Below are 25,867 nucleotides of genomic sequence, written 5' to 3' on the forward strand. Positions count from 1 at the left end.
AGAAAACAGCCCGACATTCCCATGCCCCACAATTCAGCACTATACACTGCAATAATAAGTAGTCCCCAAAGGAACATATCAACACATACGGTGTACAGAAACTGTACCAGTGCTTCTGAGTGAAAAACAGAAGTGATGTATCTGGAGTGCCAACCAATGAGGAACCAGCAAAGAAGAGCGACCAATGACAAGCGTCAAGTGAGATATCACTTCATCTAGTGATTACATCATGTTTTCCAGAATAGCTCATGCATACCGCCAAGGCTCTACCTAAAAAGAGGAGAAGCAGTATTTGTATCTTTGATCACAACCCACACCCTAAAGAGAATTAAAGAACAATGAAACAATTACGTTGGAAATGTATCTTTTGAGCATTTGTAAACCTTAGTCAAATGCTGTTTAGGGTGTGTAAATTGAGTTGCTGAAGAAACTTCACAAAATTACACTGATCATGTGAGGCCGACATAGATGAACGCTTAAGTATTATTGATTGCCTCTGCATGGAATAATAGCTTTTTTTCTCCTTGTTTCGTGAGCCCAAGCTGAAAATGTGAGGACATTTTGGAGAGGAAGGCAGGCAACTATAAACCAATTTTGCTCTGGGCAAAGGCTAAGGGAATTTACTGCAGGTATACTGCATCCGATTCCTTTGGCTTCCTCATTTTACACCCATTCCCACCCAAGCTTCCACCAGCCATTAAATCAGCATTTGAGTTTAATGGGATTCTCTGCCAGACGATGGTTTGTTTGATGCTTTAAAGAGTCTTTTCTGAATTGCACATGTTGGGGATTCCTTAGACTAAAAAAGAAATTCTGTTTTATACATTTTGAGTAAGCACACTGGCAGAAGCTCCCCCTATCAACAGGCCTAGGAAGTAGTTTTACAGACAGAACTGATTTAATGGAGGGCACTTCTCACTTTATATGGTACACCATACGTTTCCTTACATCTCAAACAATGAAACGTCTAGAGTCAATAAAGGAAACAGGACTTTATCATGCCATACCTAATCCAATCTTTGGGTACAGCTCTAAATGTAAAGTTTGTATAACTCTGTAAAAACAATGGAATTTACCTTTCAACATAAAATGAGAGAAGAATCTAATTACATTAATAGCAAAGATTTAATTATTTTCTTGTTAAAAAAACACTCAATCTTATCTCTACTTAGAATTATAAGAATTATAAAAAAATCCTTAAAATGATTATAAACATATGTTTGAGATAGGTTTTGCACCAAAAACGTTTTACTGCAGATCGTCCCTCGCAAAATGTAGGGGGCATATTAGCAAGGGCGTCTTCGCAGCTTTAGCGGCACTTTTTGGCACTAAAGCGGCGATATTTTAATCGCCCTATCAGCAAGTTGTCGCTAACAGCTGTTAGCGACAGCTTTCTGGCTAAAGCAACTGTTTCTGGGTCCAGTTTGCATGTCAGCGATATTTATCGCTAATGACATGCAAGGTAGGCGTTCCTGACCAAAACACCAAGGAAACATCCGCTAACAGGCATAACGCCCATTAGCAATGAGGATCCGGCCCCGTTTAGCGATGAAAAAATTTCCGGTAACCGGGGTTATCGCAGGAATTTTTACACCTGCTAAATTCCTGACTTAGCCATTATCCTCAATGGGAGGTGGATTCTAAGGCTGAATCCCCCCTGCCTATTAGCAAACTTTACGTTAGCGATAAAAGTTTTATCGCTGTTTCACTTCTGTTTTTGGCGGATTTCACCGCTATCTCTGGATTCTCTATCGCATTGGAGATACACGTTGGTAATAACGGGTTATCTCCGCGATAGGATCCAGCGATAAAAAAATAGGCGCCAAGCGCGATTTACGATATTTATCGCACGCCCTTGCTAATATGCCCCGTATTTTGTACAAAACACCACTTGGCACACCATAGAGCAATATTTAAATAAAGATGTCTTTCCCTTCATTATGGGTATCATTCGGTGGTTATCGGGACCATGAAGCCAGTCAATGGTACAATTATATTCAGAATAGGAAGCCAGAGGTGTTTAAACAACTAAATGAAACCTTAACATTTTGTTGCATATGTGTGTTTCTTGGGAAAAGATCGGTTTTGAAAAATGAAATGTCAACTCGATGAGCAAATATTTCCAGTGGTCCTGACTTATTTGTTAATGACCACTGCGTGTAAATTCTGCTGTTATCTGGGTAATATTTGTGGAGACAATATTACACTGCTACCTTTTTTTGCACAATAGTCTATTCATGGTATGTCAATCAGTTAGCAAAGCTGAATTGCTCGATTTCTTGCCTAAATAGTATTGAATTGATAGCTCACAAAGCATCGTTAAACTTCACAAAGGCGTGAACTGTTCCGGGTCGGCAATATATAAATTGAAAGAGAGAAATCAGTGACAGGAGTGTCAAGATTAGTTAAGAGGGAGAGATCAGCAACACAGAGAAATGTAAAAGAAATGGGGATATAGTCCATGATCAATGTAGAATTGTTCGTTACTAATTAGAACAATTCTTCGATTCCCTCTGTAGCAAAAATGTATGTTGTCTTTCTCGAGCATTAAGAGAATGTACAAAAGCGATGGAAACTGTGTTTCGGCTTTATATCAAGGATTTCTGTATAGCATTTATCAGAGTGATTGGATAGATCCGATTCTTGATTCAGCTTATCAGTTAAACTATTACACTCTCTACGGAGACAAACCTATGCACAGTCGGTGACGTGAACATACCTTTGGCAGAGTGAAAAAAGCAGGGGTAGTGGAAAAAATTCAAGACGGTAAGTATTACAGAAAATAAACTGGTTTGTTAGTATCAATAATTTAACTGTTCATATCATATCCTGCATCTCTCTGTCCTTGTGTGCACTGTTCTGAGTTATTTTATTATTCACTGTGAGTTGTAAATAAATCAGTTTTTGCATGTGGAAACAATAACCCAAACGAGCTTATCGCTACCTGAGCAGTTTTTGTTTTCAATTTGGTGGCTCATATTTAGCCGAAAATAGTATCACTAACTATTAAAATAAGATAATATACAATATTAATAAGCAGTCTGTTTTTAAAGGGGTGCCAGCATAATTACTTTGAAGATGCCAAAGCCTATGGATTTAAAAACAAGCTGATCATCGTGGCTGCCGAAACTGCAGGAAATGGCTTGTATAATTTCATTGTGCCACTCAGGGCATACTACAGACCAAGAAAGGAGCTTAGCCCCATTGTATTACTCTTGGACAACCAGTGAGTATTTTCAAATTGATGCTTTGCAATATTTGTATTTAAAATGACTTCTTTTTCATGGGTCATTTGTATTTATATATATACACCTGTGTGCCCAGTGGCAGTGTAAATCGTCTGCTGGCATGTTACCCGGCTCTGCTCCAAAAAGTATGGGAATAGGTGGGGAAGTGGGGGAGAAGAGCTGTCTATGAGGTGGCCAAGGGGAGTGTAGCATCTGATGGCAACTTGAGCCAGGTAGACCATTGTCTAGAATGCATGCGCAGAGTGGCAATGTATGGAGTGAGTCTAAAAAGTCAGATCTCCAAGACAATGACATAAAGTGCAAAAGTGAAAAAGTGAAGATTCTGTGCTACATCGGAGTGCGCACCCGCGGCCGGGGAAGAAAAGAGTAGGGAACCTGTGAAGTGTCCGTCTGCAAACGGTGGGACCCTTCCTTTCCTCCTGTGAAAAAAGAGAAAAATAAAACATGTTAGTTAAAATACGAATTACATGTGTGAACACATGTGAGCACAATAAAACCAATTTAACTTGAAGCATGGAGGAAGAAATACAGAGGAAGAAATGCAAAGACTGGATCTGCTGTAAATCCTGTTAGTCATCCTGTAAGTGTGTTTCTAATTCCTCGTCGAGGTTGTGTCCTGCAGGGTACTTGGTTTCAAGGTCAAGAATACACTTGGATTCTTTTTTTCGTAGTTTCAGTACCCTGTTGCCACAGTTGGAGCTCACCTGTACCTGTTCAATGGCAAAATAGCGCAGAAGGGAGCTGTTGGACAGGGGGTAGTCCTGGAAATTATTGGCTATGGGATAATGTGGGCCCCTATTAGTGATGGCCCCTAGATGTTCTAGTACTCTTTTCTTGGCTATCAAGGTTGTACTCCCTACATACCTCTTCATAAATGGACACTCAGGGACGTATACCAGGAGATTGGAACTACATGTGAGAAATTGTGTGATTTTTCTACTCTTGTTGGTGCCTGGTGTGGTGAACTCTTTCACCATGAAGTTATTACGGCACGCCTTGCAGTGGCCGCAGGGGTAAACAACTTTCAAATTGTGTGTCTCCACAATCTGGGTTTCGGTTATGTCTCCATGTACTAGGATGTCCCTAAGGCTACAGCCCTACCTGTACGCGAGTCTGGGTCTGTCACTAAGAGGAATATATATATGTATTCTTCTAAACAGCTCCAATAGAGTAAACTAGAGATGGAACTCCACGCGGTTGCGACATATTCATTTATTCAAATGCTTGCATTTCACAGACAACTACGTAGTTGCTTGGGAAATGCGAGCATTTGAATAAATGAATATGCGGCAACCACGTGGAGTGCCGTCTCTGGTTTACTCTATTGTAGCTGTTTAGGAGATTTACCGCCCGGGCGTGGACACCAGTGTGCGCCCGCTGCGATATGGCTGCACACCGCACACGCAAGGAGGGAAGTCTATATATATATATAATACATATAAGACAAAACAATTCAAGCACTGATAAGTATATATATGAAATGCCTTAAAAAAGAAAGGAAATTTGATTGATAGTGTATGCTGGATACACATTTATTGATTGAGTAATTAGTGGACAATTTAATAAGGAATTACAAGTTTGAAGTAAAATTCACACAAATGGTTTGCCTCAATATTTTTGTTGGCCTTTTTTTTATATAAACTTAGAGGGAAAAAAAGTGAGAGAGAGCAAGAGGGCGAGAGAGAGAGCCCCACCCATGCACACCTCCTCCCAAGCCCACTGTCTTTCAGAACAAATGTCTTCTTTAGGTGTAACAGTCATCTTGCAACTTTTTATATTTTATATATTTACATTCCACTCATCTGAAGTGTATGTTTTTTTCCTAAGGGTGGACTAATATGTTAGGAATGTCAACAACCACTCTGCAGAAATCACTGAGATATGCTTGATATGTCAGACCTAGAAAGTCAAAACTGATTGGACAGGCCATCGGTGGAGGGCCCACAGACATCCAAAGAAGCAGTCCACCTGCTGGATTATGATCTGGTGGTCAGAAGTATCGGCCGTAGGGAGTGACCGCTGCTTTTCCACCCATCGGGGCAGTAGTGGGTCCATAATCCCTACAATAGGGGTGGTGCCTGCTCAGACACCGCTATAGGGATTACGATAGCCCTTGTTTCTCTGCCTTTACATGGTGATCCGACCACCATGTAAAGGCAGATGTAATTGGAATTTGGGGGACCCCAGCAGGGCCCATTTATTTTGTGGGCCTCCGCTATAGACCCAGGGGGACACATGTGGTGCCCCCCAAACATCCATGCACTGTGAGCCACCCACCACATGGTGCATGGATGTTTGAAAACTGCTCTTATGTATTGTGGATTGTGCTGCAGCCCTTTTCTTGGGCCGCAGAGATTCTGAAGAAGTAACTTTCACAGACTCACATCCAGCACCTTGAGATCCTCACGGGTGAGTAGCCCGCTTTAGAAACCCCTGATTGATGAAGAAAAATAATTTAAAACTGAGCGAACCTAGTGCATTCAACACAACAAACATGTGACAAAAATACATCAACGATAAACCAGTCTTGAGATTTGCTCCGGGTAGTCTTTCGTGAAAGGGAAACCAAATGTAGGCAATCCTACAAGAGATAATGGAAGACTACAAACAGAATGTGTTATATAACCCGCAGCGGTGGACTTGAACAGGATTTTCAGTCCTTGAAAAAAATGAAGAGACTAATAATAGAAACTCCAGCACTTTATAAATCATATGACTGGTTTATCATTAATGTTTTTGCTACATGTTTGTTGTGCTGAATGCACTAGGTTTGCTCAGGTTTGAATTAGTTTTCTTCATGTGATTCAGTTAAAGTTATTTCTTCAGAAGGGCTGTAAATAATGTGCCTTACACTCTTATTTTGTTTGAAGGATATGTTTAAGTGTTTGTGAAATGTACCATTATACCATAATGCTTTAAATCAAAAAAGGTTATGTTTACTAAATTACTTGATCTTACATCAAAGATGTGTTGATTAAATAATTATCATTCAGGCATTTTGTTGGAATACAATACACAAATGACTCAACCCAGATGATCAAAAGGCCCAACCACTCTGTATGTGCATTTTCTGAAAGTGGAACTTCTAAAACAATAATGTTGAATCCAACTTCACCAGTAAGGTGGATTTATCATTACCATTCCAAACATATGAAACATGAAAAAGCTACTCCTCTCTGATCAGGAATTACAGCTTAAAGGTGTATTAAGGAATTCCCAATGCTGACCTATGAGGGGTAGACCCCACACTAGGGACAACAAAATAGATCTGTTTGTCACTACCAGGACATGCAAAACATGCAAGTACATGTTCTCCCCCCTTTAACTTATATGGCACCCTGCCTGTAGGATTATTCAGAGCCTACCTGAGGGGCTGACTTACATGTAATAAAAGGGGAGTTTAATGCCTGTCAAGTAGTTTTAAATGCCAAATCAAAGTGGCAGTAAAGTGCAAACACAGGCACTGCAGTGGCAGGACTGAGACAGGTTTAACAGTCTACTTCTGTGGTTGTCACAATCAGTGCTGCAGCCCACTAGTAGCATTTGCAGCACATGCCCTGGGTATATGGTATACCACTTTACAAGGGACTTACCAGTGCATTAAATATGCCTATTGGGTATACCTGATATACCTGGGTACCACTTTGCAATGGACCTATCGATACAACAAATATGCCAATCAGGTATACACCAATATCATCATGTTTAAGGGAGAAGCACATGCACTTTCGCTCTGGTTAGCAGTGGCAAAGTGCTCAGAGCCCTAAGGATAAAGAAAGAATCCGTAAAAATGAGAGACAGAAGGCAAAATATTGGGGCAAAGACTACCCTAAGGGTGAAAAGTCTAACAAACTCTTTGAGCCTGAAGTACAGGACTCAGCAGCATGAAGTACAGTACTCAGCAGCGTGACACACAGCAGGTCAACATCAGATGGAACAGAGGGCTGACAGATGGGACATCTAAAGAGAAGAAACTTGAAGAGAAGGGCAAGCAAAACAAAGGGGCAGGAATGCTAATGGCTAACAATGTGCGTGGAACGGCATCCTCACAACAAAGCACGTTGCAATACACCATGTAACTTCTACGCCTGCTATTTCAAGTCGCCTGAAAGCATCCGCCCCAACATTTGACTTGGCAGAGGAATTATGATTAATGCATCTGCTCTACCAATCTTTCCTTCTCAGGCCCAGCTGCCCAAGCCATCCTCCACTTTGTCCACAGTCACCTCTGTATTTAAATCTCTTTGTGCATATGTTCTTTCCACATAACCACAGCAAGAGCCTTCTCATTTGAACTTTCTTTTGGGATGAAAAAACTTTTGGTCATATTAAAGAAATAGGGTGTGGCCAGTAACAGCAAAATAGATACATGGACAACATTGGTGCTAGGCAGATGTTACAAGTGTTACCCCTGGATTGCCTTTGACGCCCCTGGCAAAGCCCCAGGCTTCCCATTGTCTGAGAAGTCATGAAGGCAGCAGTAATACCAACAATTAAACAGGACCTTAAGGGTACAGTACCAGAATATTGTAGCTTAAATAGAGAAATTAAAAAATACTATGACCTAAATATAGTTTTCAAATATACGGCTCCATTGGAGTTATTCTCTGGGTACCTCAAAAAGTGGTTGCTTTTAATCGGCTAAGGATTGAATAAGTGTTCAAAGTTTGCATGCGGTAGTGTGCGATGACTTGGCACTGCAACAAATTGAAGTCTCTGAAGGGATACATTTGATCTCCTATGGCACTACTCCTGATGAGAAACAGAACCGAAAAGTGAAGGCTCAATGAAAAGACAAATGTTTTGTGGGAGAGGACATGTTGCTACGTAGGTAACATTATATCCAATTATCTATAAATTGGCCCAGTATTGCTATAAATGTATTTAATCTAGTTTCAAGCTGTGCTCTTACCCTTACAAACATATACTTGTTGAACGTGAAAGTACATTTTTTCGCGAATTGTGCAAATTCCTTGATTCTGATTTATACTTTGTAACCCACATGCTTAGGCCAGATATGCATTTTCTGGATGCAATCTGTTGGTTTCCTATGGTGTACTACATGGTGGGCTCTATTGACAAGTAGGTAAAATCATCTTTCACTCACTAGATATTTAAGTGTGCTATAATTTGTAATGTGTAGTGCATTGTGCAACAAGCATGGTTGTCGTTTTGTGCCAGTATGCTCATGGTATTACTACTGCATGCAAAGGAATGCTGTTGTTGGGGTACCTTAATAACCATGTGTTCCATTTTGAATGTCCTTGGCTGAGTTGTTTTGTTTGATGTGTGTTTTAATGTTTTGTTTTTAAAGTTACAGCACATTTGTACCAGACAAATTATTACCTTCTTCCAATTACGAGTTTTTCAATTTAAATATGAAAAAGATTAATCAAATGATTAAGCGAAGAAAGAGAGTCAGAAATCAGTGAAAAAGAGACAAATATAAATGTAAGATGTTTAACTGTAAAGCCTTCGAGCAAGATTGAATAAACCATTGCCCATGTTATGGATAAAACTAAAATTGTATGTTTTGGGAGAAGGAAAGCGAAGTTCTCGTGGTATCTTGGCACAGTTTTGCTTGAGAGGGTGACCAATTACAGATATTTGGGAATGTGGTTCTCAGGTAACTTGAAATGGCACACCCACCTGCAAGCATTAAAAATAAGGGCATTGGCGTCGGTCAAAGGCCTAAAAAGATTTAATAATACCTATGGTGAAAGGTCAGATAGGCCGGTCTTAAAAGCCTATCAAGCAATGGTCCCCCCACAATTTTTGTATGGAGACGAGGTCCTTTATCTCAGTGGCAAGACCTCCTGGGATAGAGAGGAGGGAAATATATTAAAAAGCTTATTCGCGCTGCCTACATCCTCTATGGTGCAGGCAGCACGACTGGAGCTGGGAATAACCTCCTGGGCTATAACAGCGTGTATGAGCCTTGTATGCTTCTGGCAGCTGTTGGGAGTAGGGGAACTTACTAAAATCTCCCAATGGGCTAAGCAGGAAATTACGATTAGTGAGCTTCCCTGAGCAAAAGAGGTGAGAGCTTCAATAAGTAAGGCTTATGGGGTGTTAGAATTGAAGGTATGCTTGCCGCAAGACCCCATAATGTTTGGGAAAAAAGAATTAAAGATTCAAGGGGTCAATATGTCCCGTAGTTATGATCGGGACTACCTTGCTCAAAAGTCCTCAGTAGCACACATGAAAGTGGCTTGGGAGAGCAGCCAACACTTCCCCTACCTGGATCGGCTACCCAGCCATAATCTGAGGCGAGAAGTCTTAAAAATGCGAATTGGTATAAACCCAGGTTATGCGAATAACGGGGTTCGAAACCTAATGATAGGATGTAATGGGAAATGCACTTGCATTTTAGGAACCACCTGCGACATTTTACATATTTTATTAGATTGTACGAGATTTTTAGATCTTCGAAAGGAGTTTTTATGTCCGATTTTTAAAAAATATAAGATTACACACAGAATGCAAGCTGCAACTCTTCTGGTGGAAATTTAGAATTGAGATATAGCCTGTGCGTTGGGGAAATATATGAATAAAGTTAAGTTTTTCCTCAAATGCGCAGAAGATCATGTATTGTGCAGCCCTTACCTCCGAATAAAGGTAGAGATACTAAGCTATAACAGTAGTAAAAACTGCATTATGAAGAAGTTATGTATAGGTAAGATTTTAGCGTTTTTAACAAATAAATGTTATAATACTCCGTTTTAAAAGGAACAAGAGAAGTTGAACTACACGTATCTTGAGGTGTAATTTTGTCATGTTATGCTGCTGTTCTTTCTCTTTGCTGAATATTGTCATGTTATGCTGCTGTTCTTTCTCTCTTCACGGAATGTGGAAAATGTACTTTTAAGGTTTTAACAAACCAAATAAAGTTTTGTTTGACTGACTGACTGACATGTTATAACATATTGCAAAAGTTTAGGAAGAAGTCAACAAGAGTAGTCTCGTGGTCCTCCTTAGAAATCACAGTTGGCCAGTTGGAAATGGTTATTACTGGATTAATTTGTGGCATATGGGTTTTTTGATATTTGGCTATATCGGTGTGATTCCCCCACAATTGTTCCCAATCTGTGCAACTAAGGACAGGTGCCATTATAGATAGGCAGTGTGTGCGTGTCAGTGTGAGTGCCAAGGCTCGTGCACCTCAATAATATTTAGATATGCAAATCGTTTTGATTTTAAGAAAAGAATCAAAGACGTCAGGCCATTCATCACTGCACGCCGATGTTTTTTTGTGACGATGAAAGAAACCTGCAGCATGTTGACTTCTTAGCAAGTTATCGAATACACTTTTAAGCAAGCAAAAGCCATCGTCGATGTAAAAGCCATGAATTTATGATGTTATGTTTAAGTGGAAAAATGGAACCCATCGTTCAGATTGATATAAAGCAGGAAAGAGTTGTTAGGCGAATTTACGATAAAGTACATACAAATATAGAATTGCTGGTATTATTTGTATTATTATAGTAGTCGGTGTTTTCATTTAGTTTATTAAGTTGCTTGTTTGTTAAACAAACTGTTTGACATAAAATAGACAATGAAATTAAGACATCATCTTGTAAATCTTTACCTGCAGGGAGGGATTCAAACTCTTATTCGAACCCATTTGATTTAATCTCCTTGTGCCGGATTGTTTGGGCCGATGGTTACTCCATCATCACAAACGTTTGTTGCGTGGTATCCATCCGCCAAACCCGAAATATAATCCCAAGACTTTAGGATTTTGATTTATTGTGTACGACTACTAAATTGGTAAATAAACTAGTTGTGAAATCAATAGTGAAATTGCACATTTGTTTTGAGGAAGCCTTTAGGAAGTAAGGGGGGATTCTTAGAATTGAATTACAGTTTAACAGCGTTAATTGGTTGGCAATTTGCTCCTTTACTTGTTGATAAGAAAAGATTTCGAATAAGCAAAATAGCAAGACTAGAATCATAAAGACAACACAATGTTAATGATATCGCCAGTAAAAAAGCACAAAACCTGTAATTGCCAATATTAGGTAGAAGTTATCATTACTCTATTATACAGTTGTAATCACTCGGGCCCGTATTTATCACATTTTTGCAAGGGTGACGCAAAACCTAAATTAGATTTCTCTACCCATGCAAGGCCACCTTGCCTGGCCCTGGGGGGCTTGATAAATTGAGAGCAATGCAAGGCTGCGTAAATTGCTGCCTTGCGTTAATCTATGGCAGGGAGACATGCCATTGGTGGAGAGTGGGTGTTCACATCATGCATCTACCCATGGATTCTGACACACTCCCAGATTTACCAACATTGGCAGGCCTGGGAATGTGTCAGAATTGTACACCTCCCCACCAGAGGCGCAAAGAGAAGAAATATCTTTATTTATCCCCATTGTCGCATTCTGCAACACACTCAGAAAAATGAAAATGTTATGGTATGTTATTTTGTAGAGCACTCGTACACCATAGGGTGTCTTGGTGCTGCCTTGAAAGAAGGAGGCAGAAAACGATAATGCTTGAAATCCAGAAAGGAAAAAGAAACTAAATGTTTTTAATAAAAAGCTATGTTTTGAGGCCCTTCCTGAAGTGCAGCCTATTGGATGCCTGTTTCAGGTCATGTGTAAAAGAGTTCCACAGTTTGGCTGTTCAGGCCACGAAGCTCTTTCCTCCCCAGAGAGCCTTTCTGAAATTTGGTACAATACTTTTTTTGCTGTGTAGGAGCGTAATCATCTACTTGGAATGTACCAACAGAATTTTTGAATGAGGAATTCGGGGCCTATGTTGTGTAATGCCTTGAAAGCAACACCAAGGGCCTTGAAGACTATTCTATTTTTGATAGGAAGCCAGTGTAGCTGCGTAAGAGCAAAGGAAGCTGATTGGTATTTGGGAAGTCCAAAGAGGAGACAAGTTGTGGTATTTTGTAAAGTTTCAAGTTTGGTCAAAAGAGTTTGTTGCATTTCAATTTGCAGCACTTTACAAATGCCTAATTTGGATAAGACTAGAGCCGTAACTACTAATTTTTGGAGATTGCATGGGAGAAGAGAAGAATTTTTCAGATAATTTTTAGTGTGTAGAAAACAGAAGAGGCTACTTGGTTGACTTGGCTGTTAAATGTCAGCCTACTGTCAAAGATGACACTAAGTTTTCTTACTTTTTCCACTGGTTTGGGTCGGGTTCCCATTTCTTGTCCCACCGTCTGGGTGACCAAAAACTAGTGATTTTTTCAAGGTTTTCTGGTTTTCCTGAATTAGGTTTTAAACAGGGTTTGTTCATCCAGTCTCTAATGTGTGACAGACAATTATGGAAATTGATGGCTGTGTGGTCTGGAGTGCTGAGGCCGCAATATGGCTGTCATCAGCATAGGATACAGCTGAGAACTCAAAATACTTTACTAGTTTAGTCAGTGGGGCAATTTATATGTTAAAAAGAGTGGGAGTTAATGATGCCCCTTGGGGGCCCCATATGAAAGGGAAGAGATAAAGTCGTCCAATGCTATACGATGCTCATGTTGTGACAGAAAAGATGTTAGGAATGTGAGGGCAGATCCACTAATTCCTAGCTAAAAGAATCAGTCAATCAGGATGGTATGATTGACCGTGTCGAATGCTTCTGAGAGGTCTAACAATATCAACGCTGCAAGAAGGCCAGGATGGGAGGTCGCTCTTTCCGGGCCCGGGGCGCTCAGAATTGGAATAAGCTCCCACAAAAACTTAGGTTGGAAAGTTCTGAGATCAAGTTCAGAAGGATGCTGAAAACCTACTTATTCTCTGGCAGCATGTAATGATCTCTGGAGTGACGTTTCTATGCCTCCCTTCTCACCCAGCGCGGGGACCTCCGAGTTGGCGTAACCATGCGCTCTATAAGTGTCTTTATTATTATTATTTTTTTTTTTTCTCTGTCTAGTGGTGCTCTTATGTTCTCGGAAGCCAAAATACGTGCAGTTTCTGTACTATGTTGGCTTCTAAAGCCAAATTGTGTTTCAATTAGAAGGTGATTTGCATTGATGAATGCAGTTAATTGTTGATTTACCACCTTGTCTACAATTTTAGCTAAAAGTGGCAACCGAGACTTGGATCAGTAGGTGGGAGATCCGTTTTTTAATTAAAGGCAAAATAGAGGCGTTTTTTCCAAACTTTTGGAAAATACTCAGTATCAAGCATTTCAATTATTTCAGGTGCTTGCTTAAGAACTTGCTATTGCATTCCATGCTTTTACAACATGGACATTACATCAACTGCATTGATAGTACGCGATACCTTTACATCGCAAGTCATGAGAGCGACTTGCTGTAGGGGGCGGGCTGGACTTAGGAATAGTATTATTTACTGTTTCTACTCCAGTTTGCGTAACAGTATGGAAGGTGTTGGAATTAATTTCCAATACCTTAGCGCCCCCTACAACAAGTCGTTCTAATAACTTGTGATGTAAAGGCATCGCGTACTAACAACATGGTCGTTGTGACAAATATGTTGTAATAGCACGGCGATGTGATGACAGAGTTGTAAACACTGTTTTCCTAAGAATTTTAGGGGGCAAGGATTTTCCGGAGATCCAGATGTTTCCGGATTCAACAAGTGGAGTATACGCTCCGGGGTTAGTGGAGAAAAGCTTGTTAGCAACTCAGAGCTTATTGGCAATGGAAAATCCTCAGATTTACTTGGAGTCTTAATTTGATTAGCTGTAAAGACTGAGTTAACACCCTCAACCTTAGATTGGAAAAAGGAAGCCAATGTATTGGAGAAGGCTTGGCTGGCCTTCATTTACTTGTTCTCGGGTAATTTAGAGAGAAGTTTAACTGGTTGGAAAAAGTTCTTTAGCAGATAAAAAAAATGTTGGTTGAAGAAGGCTGATTTTTTCCTAAAAATAATGAATTTTATAGTAATTCACGGACTATTTTTTTTAGAGATCTTCATCCTTATGATTGTAGTGCTGCCTCCAGCATTTTCATAGTTCATGGCTAAATTGTTTTTGCTGTTTAAACCTTTCAAAGTACCCAGGTTTGGAAGGTCCCTGTTTGTTAGTTGTTGCGTTCTTTATGGGAACTTATAGAAAGCGCAAATTCCTCTGAGGATTGTTTTTGTGTGGGAAGGTGCCCCTTCTTGTACATAAACAATCCTGCCTTCTGCCCAGGCACCCTTGCACCACCGTGCAAGGGTGCCTGCATTGGTGCTCGAATGCCAAAAGTTCTGCAGCACTAGGAAAGGATAGGGATGCCTTGTATAATGGTTAATGTGGCACAATCCTGCTCTTTCCCTTTTACGCAATGCAGGAAGATGGCTTGCTGCATTAAGTACTTTTTGGATAAATATGCACCTCAATTTCTATTATTCTGCTATTTCTGCATCATTTCCTTGTTTTACTGTTATTATCATTGCAGTTTTATGATAATTAGTTATTATTGTCCTATCTGCTTTGCTGTATTCATCCTATTTGCATCATAATATTCATAGTTATGCATTCACACTTCAGTTTGGACTGTATATCATGTATTTAAAAGAGAGGGCTTTATATATATTGTGAAAAAAGATAACAGATATTGCAAACGTATATGATACAGTTTCACAATTTTGATGCAAAAGGAAGCCAGCGTTGATTGGCTGAACAGGGTAAAGCAAGGAATATGTCACACATTGAAATATTGCCTTCTAATCAGATATAAACAGAAAAGTACCATTAGACCAATATACCCTGTCCACAGTCTGTCTGATGCAAAACTGCGTAATGTGCAATTAGCCCGCATTGCCTGTGAAATGATTGGTCAAAACTATCCATGTTTTATGGTGCACTAGTGCTGTTATGCAATGCAACTACGTTACATATTTGTTGTGTGTCTGAAAAAGTTTAGATGACCTACTCAGATGCGGGGTGTCTTTTGCTGCTGACATGGTCGTCGTGGACAAGGAAAGTACAATGAGTGCTGAGGAAGATTATATGGCTGATGCCAAAACCATAGTCAACGTGCAAACACTTTTTCGGTAAGTTGATTAAAATGCTACAGTTCTGGTCACATTCACACTGTTTCTCTCACTATCACATCGCATTTGAGAACCTGCAGAAGAGGCTAGAGAGCTCCCTAAGGCCCCACCCCAAGCACTCAAATCCAATAACGATGACCAAAGAGTTACTCAGCTTGAACATAGGTATCCACATTTCAGCACACACCACTAATTGCACATTGTGGGCAAAACACTGGTTGGAATCCCATTGATCCTTCTTTTAATATTACACATCCGATGTAGTGTGATGGTGACGCCAACAAACCCAGACCCTCAAAGACCTCTACATAGGGAACAACAATGAAGCATATTATTTACAGTGAGAGTATGGTCGCAAAATTAACAAGCAGACATGAGTATCCTACAGGCAAACATAATCTATGGTGTGGAAAAACTCAGATTATCAGATTTTGTTCCGGAGTCCCTTTGGCCAAGTCACATTCAGTGGTCTCTTTAGTCCCAAGAGGGGAAATGAATTTAGTTTAACCTAATCCAAAAGTTCATATGAATGAGAGAGAAAGTTAAATGACACACACACACATCGATTTCACTAGAGAAAGAATGTACTTCCAACTCCATTCAAATGGAGACAATCCTAGAGCGCCAGAACAAAATAATTCACACATGCTGCAAAAAATAATTTGCAAATGTAATAAATATATTAGGTGCCATTACTTTCAGAAGTAGTTTAGAGAAAAGTACGTGGACATATTAGGCAAAAACAAAGGGACTCATGAAGTCATTCCCCACATAAGCTTACTAAATTCACTTAGGCTGAGCATGCATGTCCCTCAAGAAATGGAAGTGGAAAATCCCACAACAAAAAGAGACAGCATATAGAAAGTCCAAAAGAGAATCGAGTAACTGTGTGAGTAATCAGCCTCGCAAACATTTCTGGTCACAGCACAAATGGTGCAAGAGATATGACAATCATTAATGGAGACACAACTTTACTTAGTGAACCAGGAGATATGATGCAAAACAATGGGGCTGTTTACGATGGCAGTCGGACTCTAGTCTGTCTGCCATCTTCTTGGGCAGTGGAACCGCCCACCTACAAGGCGGCGGTTCTACAGAGGATATTATTGCCGAAATTTTAAAAAGGCACTTTTTACATTTCCCTGCACTACATGGCAGGCACCATGCAGGCACCATGCAGTGAAATGTGCTTGGGATGAAGGGGGGCCCGCTGCAGGCCCCCACAGTCCATCCTCACCAGCCTTCCCATGGCAGGTGAACCGTCATGGAAAGGCTGGTGGGGAGGCACATCGTAATCCCAATGGTGGTGCCTGGTAGGCACCGCAACCATTTTTGGGATGGGAAGGCCTCTGCCGCACAAGCGGGCTCAAGGAGCCTGTCTGATGCTTGGCAGTCGGATTTTCCGACCACCATGGACCTGCCTGCCATTATAGTATCAAAACAAAAGAACAATATAATGGCCAATACTGGACTTGATTTTATGTATTCAAACCGTAACCTTTATGAATAAAACATACCGGTCTGTTTTTTACTTACGTCACTAGTTGAATTTTTATTTTTCACTAGTAGAGCATTTTAATTTTTGATTATATTATGAAATATTTATGCATGTACAAACATTTACAAAACTATACATGTCAAAACAAACAGAATTACATATATTTACAAAAACTTCTGCACATCCTACCAACAAAATTCATACTTCACTCATACAGCTATACAAAGAAGAAAAAATAATATGGCCCTTTGTCAAAGAAAACCAATCCTATGCCCATATAAGTGGTGTTATCTCTCTACATTAACAGTTTTGTTTTGTCATAAATGTACTTTGGAGGCAAATCCTTGTTTAAAGAAAAAACAAATCCATTGCTATTTCTGATTGACAAAGAGTCCAGTCAGGTCGACGCGTTTCAAACCCCTAATTGTGGGGTTCTCATCAGGACCAACACTTTCTACAACAAAAAAACAACAATACAGAACTATTACAAACGTCTGCTAGCACCAAATCAAATTCAAAGTGAACATGCCACCAGTCGGCAAAACCGCCATACCTTATAAATGTGGTCAGACACCACTGACCAACATAGTAGTGGTAGGGAATCACCAATTTCCGGTATTTAACTAGACAGAAAAACACAACATAAGACTTTGTCTCACAAACATTGTTTGAAAAAGTTCTTTGGGCATTCGATAAATATGTTGGCACTAACCTGTTTTATATGTGTGAGGCCAAAATAACCTAATGGGGGCAGAGAACAGCGGTTCAGTAACTTAATGTAGCCAATGGTAGAATAATGGCGGAAAGGGAAGGGCTACAGATCCCGACTTACCGGGCTATGTGAAGGCATTGAGTATAGCGCCCGTGTCGTTTTTTGAATTTTCAGCAAGTCAAAATCGCCCTGCAATGGAAGGCAGAAAACGGAGGGTGAGCAGCTATGAATGCTTAGAAATTGTAAAGCGGTATGCCCGTAGAAGCATATGTCTGTACCTTAATCAGAAGCGCCGATCGCGTCTAACAGTGTAAAGCAAGTATGCTGCACACGCGTGGTCCTACTTCTATTTTTTACCAGGAACAAAGTTCCGATCACTTGATAGGCAGATGACGCGGTGGGTCTTTTTTCTTTTTTTTAAATTCATTGTGTGTTGTGCAGACAAAGAGCGGACAAAATAACTGGAATACTACGAGCAATTGAACTAGAATTTGAATACCAAACGTGGGAATGCGTGTGACAAGACCATCGTTTTATTTAAAGCAAACCATAGTGAGGAAAATGAAACTAGTGAGTCCTGTTCAACGGACATCATGCAGGATAGAAACCTGAGTACACTAATAAAGTCGAATAGTGTAAAATTGAAAAACTAATGGTGGTTTATAAATTAATCAAAATCAGGGATTCATCCTGAGTATCTCTAAAATCTCATTCAGGCCATTTACTGCGGTGTTGTATTTCATTATGAGAAATGCCTCACGCTGACTCAATCTTCCTTCAATATCTCCACCTCGTGGATCTTTATCAATTTTTTTTTTTTTTTTGGTTGCAAGACTTTATTGACAGTGTCAGTGAAACACAGTAGTTTGCCTACAACCCTGGGGCCGGTCTAATCATTCGTATCTTTCAGAGAATAGAAGAATACACAGCTATTTAGCCGACAACCAGCGGTCCGGCAGCGTCCTTCTTAATATATACAACAATAGACAATCCACAGTTTCTTCAAAATTGAGTGTCATCTTGCTTTTCTGTTTTTTATAAACTTAACTTAAATTAAAGACTCATTAGTTCAAAACCAGCGTCTCTCATCCTTTGTAGTGTGCTTTCCATTGCTAGATGTATACCATCTTGGGTCGTTTAACCAACCACTCCCACCCCCTGCTAGACCCACTCCATGAATCTGGTGTGTAGCTCAGACTCACTCAGTCCGCCGCCCCTAAGGTAGCCAGTGGGTGTAGACAATTAACTATCATCCATCTCGTCATCTGAGCTATCCGGATCTTCTTCTTCTAAGGGTTCGCAAAGGTCCCCTCTATAGGCGTTCCAAGGTTACCATATCGCATTCCATTTACGCGGGTTCACCCTCAGCCTATAAACCTCCCGTTCTATTACCATCAGTGTGTCCATGTTCCTGCACCATTGCGACAAAGTTGGAACCTCCACTGCCCCCCATTTCTGCGTTATATCACGTTTCGCTGTCACGATACCCACCGTGGCCCACAATCTACCACAAAGCGCTAGATCATTAGCTCCCCACACATTCAGCAAGCACACACGAGGGTCAGGTGTCAGAGATGTTTCTAATGTTTGCGAGATGGTTCGCATGACCTGCTGCCAGTAGCTCGCAATGAACGGGCATTCCCAGATGGTGTGTATGAAAGTGCCCTCTATCCCACATCCCCTGAGACAGTGTGGGTGCGGCGCCCTATGCAATCTGTGAAGTGTTGTTCTTGTATAATAGATCTTTATCAATTTTTGAAATGATAGTCCATCTTGAGTCCTTTTCCTGATGTTTCTGCATCTCCCAATGTAGGACCAGTGGCGCATTTGGCTTTGCATTTCTTATACGCGATTTGTGCTGTGTAATACGCTGTCGTGCCTCCTGAGTTGTCTTACCTATATACAACTTAGGACAGGGGCACACAATTCCGTACACTACATTTTTTGTCTGGCAGTTATTAAATGTTTCATGCTTTCAGTGGATCCCATTGAATGTAAATAAGGACCCTTCATCCGTCTGTGCGCAGCATGAACAGGCTCCGCACTTGTGGTGCCCTATGACTGGGGGTAAACCCAGCATGCCTCTTAAAGTGGGTTTTGGAGTACTTGGCAATCCTGCCCTGATAATATGATTGGCCACACTTTTATCTTTTTTAAAAGCGAAAAGAGGTAAATCATCAAAGTCGCTGTGAAGATCCTTAACCAGATGCCAGTTTTGCATAACCAACTTGCGCAGCTGGTGAGTTTGGGGTCCGAACGTTGTGACACAGACAACCCTGCTTTGTTCAGGTCATCTTTTCTTTTGGAGTAACGTGTCTCTAGGCACCCACCAGGCTCTCCTTACTGAATTTTTTAACAATTTCCTAGGGTACCCTCTTAGAATTAATCGTTCCATTAGTTCATTAGCATGATGAAAATACTCCTCCTTGTTTGAACAATTTCTCCTTATTCTAAGGAGCTGTCCAAATGGTAAATTTTGTTTAAGGCTTCTGGAGTGATGGCTGGTAAAATGAAGCGCTTTGTTTCGGTCTGTAGGTTTCCGGAAAAGTGTGGTACCCAGTGTCCCATCCACGGCGTATACTTGTACATCCAGAAAGTTGATGTTATTGTTGGAAGAATTAAAACTAAATTGTATATCTACCATTCTCTGGTTTAGCCAAACCATAAATTCATTCAACTTTTCTTTAGTACCAGACCAAATCATAAATACATCATCGATGTATCTCATGTATTTTGTGATGTATTCTGCGTATGGATTCATGTTATAAATACATTTGTTTTCATAAAGTCCCATAAACAAAACCGCCAATTCTGGCGCAAAGGGGCAGCCCATCGCCACCCCTTTAATTTGATAGAAAAAATCACCGTCAAATTGGAAGTAATTTCTTTCCAAGGCAAATTTAGCTAGTTGAACTATAAAGTGTGTGGGGACTCTAGCAGGCCGTTCTCTTTGGTCTAAGAAAAAAGTTATGGTTTCCAGTGCTAGATCCTGTTGAATCTGCGTATATAGTGAAACTACATCCATAGTCACTAATAGTTGTTTAGTGGCATCGAATTGAACTGATGTAATTTGGTTAAGGAATGCTGTGGTGTTTTTCAGGTGCGCTGGAATATCTTCAATAAACGGTTTACGAAAGTAGTCAATGTATTTTGAAACCGGTTCGATCAGTGAGGAACATCCCGAGACTATCGGTCGACCCGGAGGGTTCATTTCGTCCTTATGCATCGTAGGAAGGACATAAAACACTGGTATCCTTGGATGTTTGTTCTGGAGAAATGTGAATTCCTTCGGTCCTAGAATGCCTGAGTCATGTCCCTCCAAGAGAATACCAAATAGTTCCTTTTGTAAATCGTCAGTGGGGTCTTTGTTGATCCTCTTGTAGCAATTTGGGTCATCCAGTTGACGGTGGACTTCCTTTTTGTATTTGTTAATGTCCCAAATTACTACCGCCCCACCTTTGTCCGCCTGTTTTATCACTAATGAGTGATCCTTTTTTAAGGAGAAAATAGCCTCTTTCTCTTCCATGGATATATTATAGTGAACAAATTGTCTTTTCCTTTCAAGTGCTGTTATTCCTGACAGTATAGCTCTTTCGAAGGTGGTTATCTCCTTAGGGGTCTTAGAAACAGGTGGGCAAAACAAAGATTTGTTATGGAGGCCCGTGACCTCATTGGTAGTTTGTACAGGTGTATCCTTGAAAAACATTTTCAAGCGGATTTTTCGACAAAATTCCAGGATTTCTAATTTCATTTTAACAAAATCAGTTGATCTTACTGGAACGTATGACAGTCCTTTCTTAAGAGTTGATATTTCCGAAGTTGATAGTACTCGGTTTATAGTATGGCAGGCGGGAAATGGCCTCATGATGGTGGTGAACCTTCTCACTAAAATCAAACAGTGGTCAAGCACAAAGCCTTTATTGTAATTAGCTTTGCTAAATAAACCAAAATGCAATTTATAAACATTAGGAAGGGTCTGGTACAAAACACTGAGGCAGACTCACAAATGAAACGTGCCAGAGCCTCTCTAACAATCTATTAAATTCAAAAGTTTTGTCCATAAAAATGACTATGTATGTAATCTTTCTACGACATACTCTATGTAATAAGGCACCAGGTCACCCAGAACACCTTGCCTCAACACATGACCTTCTTCATCTGACCATAAACATTTGCAAATGACTATAACAACTTTTTTTTACATATTTGTATTGTTTTATCTTATAAAAAATATTTTTTTCTAATATATGTATGGTCCTGCTGCATCGAAAGGCACGTGCCAAAAAGTCCTGAAATAAAGCCCGAAAACTTAAAACTTAAAGCGATGCAACATCCTGCCCTCCATGGTGCTGAAATGTGAGAAGGAAATTACCCTACCCCAGCTTAGACCCAAACAAAAGCTCTTTTTAGTTTATCATAGCGAGCGCCGAGTAGCAAACATGTCCTTAATCATATCTGAAGACATTTTGTAAAGATTCTTGACACATCATGACAACTGCCCAGGCATTCAATCCATTTCAATTTTGGTGAAATGGTATGAACTCTAATATACAAAGGGGCATATTTATGAGAGCACCATAGTGCATGGGTGCCTGTATTGGTGCTAGACTGCCAAAACAGCACTAGCGCAGGGGAAAGGACAAGGATGCATCATATTACATTAAACATTGTGCATTCTTGCCCTTTCACCTTGATGTAGGGCAGTGCACAAGGTGACTTGCTGCACTGCCCTAAGCCAAAGCCCAATAAGAGCCAAAGACACAAAGGGGTATATTTATGGGGGTTTGGCGCTGGGCAATGCATCAAGTCACCCTGCTGCGCTGCCCTGCATCAAAGTAAAAGGGCAGGAATGTGCTGTATCTTTTGCATATGGTGCATTCCTGTCCTTTACCCCCGCACTGGTACCGTTTCCGTAGCCTAGCACCAATGCTTGCACCCGTGCATCGTGATGCAAAGGTGCCTGCCTGCGTTGTTTTTGTGCAGGAAGGGCACCTTTCTACACAAATACAATCCTGGGAGGCTCTGTCCTTTTTCTATATATATACTGCATGATGCAGCACACATAGAAAGAGGAAAAACAAGGAGAAATAAAGATATTTCTCCTCATTACACATCTCTGGGGGATGCTGAAGGTTTTGGGGTATCCCCAGATTTACATGGTCTTGTAAATTTGGAGATGCATCAAAATCCATGTGTATTGCGTGGATGCACCCACCTCAATGCCAATATAATACCTCCCTATTGCCGACTAACTCCATATCTATGAGGCCATTTGAAACAATGCAAAATAGCTTTACGTGGCCTTATAAATATGATTTGGTGGTTTGCGCCACCGTTGCGTCACAAAAAGTGAAAAGACGACAGCCCAAGAATATATGCCCAAACTATTTCCATCTCCCTCCCACCAATATAGCATTTCATCATTTTATTTTGAGCCTCAAATATTAAAAGCAGTGTGTTATTTGCATTAAAAAACAAATAGAAAGTTAACATTGGTGTAAGTAGACGATGAGTCCAGTTAACAGTGCAGGCCACATTGAGTCTATACAATCAGGGTTTGCGTCACCCAGATATATTCAAGTGTTAGCATGAATGATGAAAAATATGGAGCAAAAGCTACTTTAGTGTTGCAAACCTTTATAAACAATGTTCTTTGAAATCCTCTCCAATGCCATTTTTAATTGATACCAGCGATTTGAAGTACAGCTATGGAGGAGTGCTGCATACTATTATGGTTCACAGTTTTCTTCAACTTACGATCCCATAGAATTTTTCAACCACCTTGCAAACAACTTGCTTAAGTATATACAGGCCACAAGCTGCCTGCCAAAATAAATGTTAAACATATTTGTTGATCATATGATGGAATAAGTTGATCTGATCATGGACATTGCGCAGTCTTGTAAACACCTGCTTGAACTCCAGGTACAATATATATTACTGAGTCCATCCAAGTCCTACTTGGACAAAGACCTTTGTAATACAGATAAGTAGAAAAATCAGCTAATTGGTTTCTGCTGTAGGAGGGTCTGCCTTTTTCATATATTATGATCGTGATACAACCAAGTCAGAGCAACAACTACACCACTGCAGTACCTGAGATTACAATCTAGCCCACTAATCAAGCTCATACTTAAGAAAAATTTCAAAAAACGTTTAAAACTGCTGCCCTCTTACACATGACATTTACTCCTAAAAATTCAATATACATGAAACGTAGGTATGGCCCATCATTAACTAATTACAGTGTATGGTGGAGCAGTAATTCTATTGGTTTTGGAAATTTACTTTTAGGATTCAGTGGAGAGAGTCTGGGTTTCACTGTACTCATATTCCAAAGACAGATTTCCACAATTTGAAATAGCACTTGACATTTGCCCAGTTTAACCATACAACTTGGACGTTAAATTCAAAAACTTTCCGTTATCATTTCTGGGTTGAATTACACATCCCTTAATCATGCGCAATTAAAGAGGTGTCATAAAAAGGAAGGTGTCTTGAATAAGTCATTTTGGCTTTGAAACATTAAAACCAGTGCATCTCAAAACGTTGTGGCAATTCACAAAGGTAAATTGATGAAGCGAGATATCTACAGTTGATGTAAATCTCTGCCTACCTACAATTCACAAACAGCTGGTGTAGATTTACACCTAGTTGTAGTCCTCCAAATAATGCTGAGACATTATTGCTACTACCTTTGTAGATATAAGTTAGGTGCAAATGGGCAGAATATAGTTTTATGTAGAGTAGGTAGTGGTCTCTGCCACACTATGTTGAAACACAAAATGAAAAGTAAAAAGAAGCAGCCATCCCCGAGATCCCTGCGTATCAGTTGCAGCGGCTTCAAATGGTTCAGAACCAAGCAGCCAGACTTCTACACGGCCTACCTAGGTCACACCACGCAAAACCCCTCCTCAAAAGCCTTCATTGGCTACCGGTGGCCCAACGTTGCCTCTTTAAGATAGGCTGCCTGACCCACAGAGCCCTTTCATCTCATAGGCCAGTCTTCATCTCCAATAGAATTCAGCGTTACATTCCCCGTCGTACCCTTCGTTCTGCCAATGCCAATCTCCTGACTCCCCACGCCTTTAAACGTAAGAAACATGATGGGCTTTGATTCACGTTCCTACCACCCCAGTTTTGGAACTCATTACCGCCTACATTACGTGAAATTGAGTCCTACCCCATGTTCAGGAAGGCCCATAAAACTTGGCTGTTTTCCCAGGCCTACGATCAATAACTTCCACTCTCAATCTGTCCACGCTTTCTCACACCCAGCGCCAAGAAACCGTCGGTGAACGAGCGCTTTACAAATTCCTTTTATCATATCATATCATATCATCACCTGAGGAAAATAACACATACCGCGACAATCATCACAAAGGAAGCACATAAATAGAACCACATAGTGGCTCTACCCTTTTCTCCTTGCACTGCCAGAGTTTGTGTAGTCAGATAACAGCTACAGTTGTGTTGTGTAGGATATTGTTTGTGTGTGTGTGTGCGTGTGGGTCGATGCATGTGCATGGGTTTGGAAATGCAATGTATTATGATGTGTCTATGTGTATAGTGTTAGAAGTGTTTTGTATAATTCATTAACAATTTGCTATTTTGTAAGTATGTGCATCAGCTATGTTTGCATGTTTACAATGTGATTTGTATGGATCTCAGCAGTGTTTTAAGTTTTCTGTAATGTCTCAAGATATTTGATCACTTTTTAAAATAATTGTATTTCCTTTTTCAACCTGTTTTCAACCTTTCTAGAATGTGATTTGTGCAAGCGTCTGCGATGTGTTAAGTTATTTGACTTTATTTCATTTAATTTTTTTTGTGTATTTTTTTTAAGCTTAGGTCTAGCCGAGGCTATTCGGGACTGTTTAGACGGGGGTGGCAGAGCGGTCCTAATTTTATTGGACCTCTCTGCTGCCTTCGACACTGTCCCTCATGACCTCCTCCTCGGCCGGCTGTCGGCTGTGGGCATCGGGGGTGTAGTCCTGGATTGGCTGTCCTCTTTTCTATCTAATAGGACCCAGCAGGTCTGGCTGCCTCCCCATGCCTCGAAGCCTAAACCTCTGTGCACAGGTGTTCCGCAGGGGTCAACTCTTAGCCCCTTACTGTTCAATGTTTATATCACCCCCCTGGTTTATCTAGCGGAACAGTTTGGGGCTAAGATCATAGGGTATGCAGACGATACCCAACTGCTGTTTACCTGGCCCGATGCCGATCTGGATACATCCACGGTCCACCTGTGTTTGTCCTCTGTATTTCGCTGGTTAACGGAGGCCCAGCTGAAGTGCAATGAGGACAAGTCAGAGGTGCTCTTTTATGGCTCCTTTCCCCCCTCGTTCAAGAGCTCACTGTGGCCTTCTAACATTCCCGGCCCTAGTGAGATGGGGAGACCTGCCAAAAATCTTGGCATTTGGTTCACGGAGGACCTAAAATTTGA

The 25,867-nt window shown here is 40.6% G+C and overlaps 1 protein-coding gene across 1 annotated transcript in view; it reads left to right on the plus strand.

Moving 5' to 3' along the window:
• KCNT2 (potassium sodium-activated channel subfamily T member 2) overlaps positions 1–25,867 on the plus strand; it is a 1,660,679-nt gene that overhangs the window by 1,528,285 nt on the left and 106,527 nt on the right. The window contains exons 23-24 of the mRNA XM_078650345.1: positions 3,054–3,226; positions 15,077–15,211. Coding sequence (XP_078506471.1) covers positions 3,054–3,226; positions 15,077–15,211 — 308 coding nt within the window. The remainder of the gene's footprint in view (positions 1–3,053; positions 3,227–15,076; positions 15,212–25,867) is intronic.

Source organism: Lissotriton helveticus, chromosome 1_1 (genome assembly GCF_964261635.1).
Source record: "Lissotriton helveticus chromosome 1_1, aLisHel1.1, whole genome shotgun sequence".
NCBI classification, from domain to species: Eukaryota; Metazoa; Chordata; class Amphibia; order Caudata; family Salamandridae; genus Lissotriton; species Lissotriton helveticus.